General features: G+C 42.0%; 1 protein-coding gene across 1 annotated transcript; it reads right to left on the bottom strand.

Moving 5' to 3' along the window:
* Positions 1-6,330: 6,330 nt before the first annotated feature.
* Positions 6,331-6,900, bottom strand: LOC101648019 (ferritin heavy chain-like). Its single transcript, XM_045290490.1, has one exon. The coding sequence runs from the start codon at positions 6,898-6,900 to the stop codon at positions 6,331-6,333; it is 570 nt and encodes a 189-aa protein (XP_045146425.1).
* Between the last annotated feature and the right edge of the window lie 574 nt (positions 6,901-7,474).

Below are 7,474 nucleotides of genomic sequence, written 5' to 3'. Positions count from 1 at the left end.
AATTTTATTATCAGGTTAATGATTTTAACAAAATAGTACCTTTGTTTCTTGAACAGAATCTGGAGAAATAGTAATGATTTGTTCAGAATTCAATAACTCCATTCTGGATGTTAGTTTACATTTTTTAGCATTCTTCCAAGAAATATGAACAAAAAGCAAGTGATTGCTATCTGTTAATTATTATATCACTCTGTGGAGCAGAGAGTTAAGATCTCAACTATTTATGGCACCAGAATCTATGACTTTCCTGCACCAAATTGGACAGGTTGAGTTGCCAGCCAGGCAACGATCAATGCCGTGAGCATGGTATTCATGTGAGCAAGGTAGTATCCATAGTTTGTTGCCTTCTGTGTATTCTGTGATGTAAACACTGCAGGATTTGATTGAATCATGTTCAGTAAAGCACCAGATTTCCAATTTGTCAGTTTAAATTTTAGTGAGTCCTCTAGGTTGTTGCTCTTGGTTCCCTTCATTTTGCGGAACAATATGATCCACATTAGGGAAGGGCCAAAGGACCCCATGTTGTCCTTCTTGACTGAACTCTGGTAATGACCCTGATGTTACACTTCCTTCATTACTGTTTTCAAATACCACTGAACTGATTTCTGAAATTTCAATACTAGAGCTAGAGCTACACATTGTACTAGAACATAAATCTAGAACTGTAACTGGAGCTTGAGCTGGGAATTAATATTTGGGTTCCTGTTAAAGGTAGGATTGGAATCTGAGCCAGAAGGGCAAATATGATTGGAATCACCACTGCTCTCATTCTCTGTTTGTTTCCTATTTTCACTTGAAGCTGTTACTAGGCTCTAAAATATACTTAATGTACACCAAATCACCAGGCTCTAAAAAAGAATCACCCCAAATGAAGTAACCAGGCCCAAAATTAAACAGACTGTGCATCAAGTAACTAGGCTCTAAAATAGGTACATTTTGCTTCAAGTTGCTGGATTCATCAAATACTGTCACGATCTGTGAGAATGTGCTCTGCATTGCACTAGATCCTGTATCACTTAAGCCAGTATTTGAAGTTCAACAAATGGACCTTCTCGTGTTACTGACATAAATTTTCAAACCTGGATGTTCAGACTTTGAAAACACTTGCCTTAATATCCCTCCTCCATCTTCATGAGTGATGAGGTTTACAGATGTCTGAGGGGTTATTGGAGCTCCGTTCGCTATGCTGACTCCTTCTCACTGTTCTTTAAAATGAATTTTTTGTACTTCTAGATCTAAGAGTCTGGTTGGGTTTCTCTGTTCCAATCTCCAAGGTTCTTCATTGATGATTGTCCCTAAAGAAACTTCCCCTTGAACGGCATCCCTGGATCCAGAAGTTTTACGTAGAGCTCTAATTTGTAACTCAGTTCCATTTTTTGGCTCTCTCAGTCTTTCTTGATGCTGGGTTCTAGAAATAACCTGTTTGCTTGAATGAAGGATGCTCAAAAGTCTGATGGAAAGGAACATAAGATCTTTTCGACACTACACTCACTAGATTCAGAAGTGGTGAGTCACTGTCAACTCTCAAACTGACTCTCTGAAGGTCTGGACTAATGCTTCTTGATCTTCGGCCTCTGGTAGGTTGGACTTCTGTTAATTTTGAACATTGTTCTGAAGAGTTTCTGACATAGTTAAAGTTCATTGTGCCAACCTGGCTGATAAACACATGTGGGGTTAATTAAAGAGTGGAGAGATAAATGGCTTGGTGAGCCTCGCCTTTCTAATTCTTGGGTCTCTTGCTTTCTGATGGTCGGACCAGGGTGCAGCTGCCTTAGCCAGTTCCCTGCTTCAGCAGGCAAGGCTCACTTCCTTCAAGACATCCACAAGGAGAAACCACATGGACCTACCCTGATGTAGCCCTGGGTGCTGGAGCAGCCGTGTGGAGACCCCTGCCAGCGCTGAGATGCTTACACATTCACTGATTTGGCTTTCCTCCGGGTATTCACAAATCAGTGGAAAGGTTTTTTGATAACTAAGCGCTCCATCTGACTAATAAGCCAAACGATTGTGAAGTACTAAGGTGCGTTTTGCCTTTTTTTCCCTCTCTGCACAAGTTTTGGTGTTGGGACCTGACTTAAGTGGGCAGTCGTGCCATATACCCTCAGGAACTGTCGGCTAGGCAACCATTATGCGCTACCCCACCCTACCTAAGCGCACACAAACTCACACCTCCCGATTAGTACCACGTGTGGACTGGAATCAAGTTAGGTCACATTTCCTGCAGGTCCAGGCACATGACGAGCATTTATTGCGTCCCTAGTATTGTCTGTCCTCCCTCAATTCTCACCCACAGGAGTATATTTTCAGGAAACTTTTCAGGCTATCATGTGCTCCAGTAAGCTAAGTCAGAGAACCCCAAATGTGGACAGTAGTTTCATATACATGTCTGCTTCCAATGCCATGCCTAAGTCACTCTGGTTAAATGCCCTAATCCTCATCTTTAGGTGCCCAGGAACGTCTGTCTTTTCTCCTCATGAATTCTTTAAATCAAAGATTCGCACTAGAAATCCCACCATTTCCAGTTCATCTGTCTCCCCTTAACTCTTAATGGCTTCATCTTGCATTCTGCAGTCCCTCATGCTTCTTGTTACAAAAGCATTGGCGGGTTTGTTGCCAAGCCATAGAATTCCTTAAGAAATCCTCTACAAAGATATCCAGTTTCATTTTTGTTCTCCTTACTCATAAATATTGTATATGTAAATCAAATGAAATGGCCCAGGACATCACAGGTACGTTGAAAACAGATCTATATTAGTTATTTCACCTCTAGTAATGAGTACTGACTGCTGATTTTGTTCTTTGTATGTTATTGCAGCCAGGATGATGTGTTTAAAATAGCAATCATTGAAAATCTATCTGAAAGAAATATCTAGGACTTCCTGCACTCATTAATATTGCTCATCCCACTTACCACTGGTGTTGGCAGCATCCGTTAAGATTGTTCACATTAAGGCAGGATTTGGCGACTGAAGTTGAGACATGCTATCCAGTTGGACTTAATAAATTCCTCCAACGTGAACTGGGCCCCTCACTCTCCTGGACGCAAGAGATAAATCAAATGTGTTTTCCTTGGGATACACACTTATCTATACTCCCAAGTAAAGCATATTCCAGGTGTTGGAAACCTTCATAGAACAAACTCACAAATACCATTGAGTATGTAGTGGTTAGGAGCCCTGTTGGTGTAGTGGTTATGCAGAGTATTGCGAAGTGCATGGATTGCAGTTTGAAACCACCAGCTTCTCAGTTCAAGAAAAAGAGAGCTTTCTACTTCTGTAAACAGGTAGTTAGACATAGAAATCCATAGGGGTATCCCTATGAGACCACATAAACTTGATAGCAGTACATTTTCTTTCATTTTCTTCGATGGTGGGTAGGTAAGTAGTGGTTAAGATTTGGACTCTGATCTGTACAGCCGGCAGTTTGCAAACACCAGCAGCTCAGAGTAGTCCCATAAACAGTTACAGACTCCGAAATCCACACAGAGTAGCATGATTTGACATCCGCACTAAGGCAATGAGTTTGGTTTGTTTTACATCATATAATGGAGAGCTGGTGGTGCTATGAACTCAGTGTTGTACTGCTATTCCATCAGCCATTTCTGGGGGTGAAATCCATTTTAATTTGACGATGAGTTAAATGTGGTGGTAGCATATCATTCTAATCCTTGTTCAATAAATGGCCTTACTTTTCGCTTTCATCAAGTCCTTTCAAAAATGTCACTATGTTTTTTTTTGTTCCATATAGTATGTACACTTTTGGGGGTATTTTAATCCAATAATATTCTTCTAATTCACAAATGAAGAGAAACTATCCTTAAGCAAAATAACACTGAACATTTGGTTTATATTAAGGGAGAAAATGGTCCTGGTGGGAACTGAAATGTTTTCCACTCAGAACTCCTACCACCACCCTCCAAACCTACATATATACATATTTAATTTTGCAAATGTCTCCACAACTTCATACATTGTCTTAAAAAACAAACAAACTGAAGAGGCTAGGAGCAGTTCATCCCTCATTCCCTACCTTCTGAGTCAAGACCAGTTCTTACTAGTTATTAGATAACCAGAGCTGCTCTCCAATGATGGGCTCATAGGGTAGAGGGATGCATCAGGGGACTTCCAAGCAGAAAGCAAGGATGGGAGACCAAGAAAGTGATTATAAATGTATTTCTAAATCACTGAGGACATATAGCAGGTGCAGGAAACTTATGTCAAAGTGGGCACATGCTTCTTTCAATAGGAAATGGACAAATGTAACTCCAGGTTAATGTAAGAAACCAAAAGTTTATGCAAAATCTTGAATTTATGACAAGGGAGGATAAGAAAGTGGATACTTGTCTGTTCTTTCCCTGATTCCATCACCACATTCCTTAACTGCAGGAGGCTGAGCCCTTTTGGGCATTGATGACGCCTCTCATCACTGGGGTGGGTGGAATGGTTGATTTTGCTGTACCTTGACCTCTTTGCCTTGTATCATTTTGTAACACAGACTGAGTTTTCTTGCCCTCACCCTCTCTTTTCCATGAGAAAATACAGTGAATAGATGAACACATATTGGTACTTGAAACAAAGAAAGAAAACATTCACATCACAAACAAGCATATGAAGAATTACTCATACACATTAGCCATTTAAGAGATGCAATTAAAATCCATCATAAAGTGTCATCTCACCTCATCTGTAATATAGCAGATGTGTAAAGACAAGAAAATAACAACCTGCTGGGTATTGAAGGTGTGGAGGGACTTAAAACCTCATATACTGCTGGTTGTACTGAAAATGGGTGCAACAACCTGGGAAGTGGTATGATGCATCCTTATAATGTTGGAAATATAAATACCATATGACCTAGCAATTCTTCTCCTTGATATATACTCATTGAAAAAAATCTGATGGAAATAGATAGATGCACACCCATGTTCACCCCAGCATTATTCACAGTAGCAGAATGGTGGAACCAATATAAATGCCATCACTGGAAAAATGTATAATAAGCAAGCTATGATACACATAAAACTGAAATAATGATGGACATTACAGTCTAACAATGGGTCTATATTACAACTCGGAATATGGATGAACTTACAGGACATTATGCTGAGTGTACTAAGACAATCACCAAAGGACAAACAACATATGACATCTCTTAGATTGACTTCTTTGCCATTGACCTCCACTTTGTGGACCTCTCTGCTGCTACCTGGATCTACTCATGGCCAAGGAAGCAACCTTCTTCGTTTCCTCCCTGCTTTCCTACCGGCACCTTTGTGCTGTCACACCTGCTTTGCAGCCAGGCTCCTGGTGGACTCTTCTGGTGAGCCATTCCCTGCACTAGTCAGGTGAAGTGTTACAGCCCTTGGCCTGTATTATAGGTCTTTCAGAAGCACGCCCCCCCCCCTACTCACTCTCTCCAGATCTCAGTGAAATTGGCTGCTGATTTGAGCAAATTTCTTATCCACTTCAAGGAATGATCCTCACGGCAAGACCACATCATATTTGCATGGGATTTAACCTGTTCTTAACAGTAGTTTATGTTGCATAAATAAGAATGACCCAGAGACCTTGATTTCTTTAAGTCTAGTACCAAGTCACTTAATTGGATACATGGTAACCATGGAAGGGAAGAAAAATCCGTGAATGTGTTGCAACTGCAGCTTGCTTGCCTGGCACTCATGAGCACAGGAAACGTTTGGCTGTAGCAAAGCTCCCGTGTCTAGAATAACTTTATCAAACAGGTATTCTGCCATGTCCACTTCTGGAACCTCCCCAGTTTTTCACCCAGAACCACACAAATGGTAACAATTACATAGTTTAATAAGGTAAATATTTTAGGCTGAAATAAAAAACTGTTTTAATGTCTCCCAATTGCATTCCTTTTCACGCTTCCACCCCCAGGCCACAACTGTCATGAATTCCAATGGATAAGTTTATACTTTTACTACTCACATGCTTGCTCTGTCACTCAGATAGGCCTTGACCCCTGCTCCCCACACTCCTACTTAGTTATAAGGGAAGATTCATTTTGTGTTTGCCAGGCTTTCCTCACATACCTTTTCTCTCCCTCCATCCGGGTACATCCAAGCTGCATAAGGACAGAGCTGGCTGGCTGATGAGATTCCTGGATACCTGTATGGGGATTTTTGCATGTTGTTTTTTTTAAAGGAGGGAGTGTTTCACACAAAAGAATGACACAGGAGACCTTTATTTATTTAACGTTTGAAACCAAGTCACTTTATTGGAAGGAACGGCAAACTTGGATGAGAAAAGAAAGAGAAGTGATCTGGTTGTAACTGCAGGACGCCTGAGTGATACTAGAACACAAGAGTCACTCTGTGTCCATGGGGCAGCTCTCCGTGTCGCTGTCATCAAGATTGAGCTTGTTAAAGTGGTACTCAGCCAGGCAGAAGTCTTGGTCCCGCAGAAGGCGCAGTTGGATCAGGTGGTTGCCGAGCTCCTTGATAGTCTTGGCTTGCTGCTGCAGGAGGCGGATCACCAGGAAGTCACACAGCTGCTTGTCATCCTGCTCGGTGGCGGCCCGGTGCAGGTCCACGAGGCTCTGGTTGGTGTTCTGCTGCAGGTGAAAGGTGTACTCCATGGCGAATATTGGGCTGCACCAGTCGTCCACATCAGGTTTCGCGATGTCACCGAGCTGGAGGCGACCCTTGCGCTGGTTCTGCAACTGCATCAGTGCCTCCACATAGTCAAGGCCCTCGTTTGACAGCCGCATAAAGTAGGCGCCGAAGTTCTTCAAGGCCACGTCTTCGCGGTTGAAGTGACAGGCCATGGAGAGATAAGTGTACGAGGTGTGAAGCTCGAGGCTTATTTGCTGGTTGATGGCAGCCTCACATTGCTTCTGGTAGTCCTGGCACGCCTCAGGTAAAGACGCTGATGCCATGACCAGGTGGATGATGGAGCTTTGAAAGAGGCAGGCTTTATTTAACACAGTCCTCGCTTCGTTGCCAAGGGAGAGTTCTGACGCAGACGTTGAATTCAGAACGAGTAACGCAGGGCTGCTTTAGGACCCGGATGGGAAGTTCGTTTAAAGGAGGTGTTTGGGACCCGGATGTGGGTTCCATTCATTATTAGCAGGCGTGGGCATGTGGGCGGGCCCAATATTGTTTGTAGTAGCATGGAGTTCCGTGGAGCCTGGTTGAGGAATGAAGCCAAGTTACGTTTTCCAAGCTATTTGTGAGTCCATGAGTTATTTGGAATTCATCCTTGGTGTGTTTCTGTAAACTTAATGGCACATTGTTCTGACATGATGGTTTAATATATTTTTGACATTATCATTATGATCTTTAATATTGCTTTGTTATTTGCCATTGAGTTGCTTGTGATTATTACTTTCCCCATGCGTCAAGTATACAACTACTTCATGGAATTTCATGAGTATGTGACTTATCAGACACACGTCTTATCTTTTCTTAACTGAATTATTAACATATTAACATCCTTCACATATCACATAA

Source organism: Echinops telfairi, unplaced genomic scaffold, assembly GCF_000313985.2.
Source record: "Echinops telfairi isolate 266 unplaced genomic scaffold, ASM31398v2 ScPeMD7_38;HRSCAF=143, whole genome shotgun sequence".
NCBI lineage: Eukaryota > Metazoa > Chordata > Mammalia > Afrosoricida > Tenrecidae > Echinops > Echinops telfairi.
Note: the sequence above shows the minus strand (reverse complement) of the source record. Positions and strands in the feature narration are given on the sequence as shown.

What these genes read in the sequence shown, in the direction of transcription:
- LOC101648019 (XM_045290490.1), bottom strand. Translation starts at nt 6,900, where the DNA reads ATGGCATCAGCGTCTTTACCTGAGGCGTGCCAGGACTACCAGAAGCAA.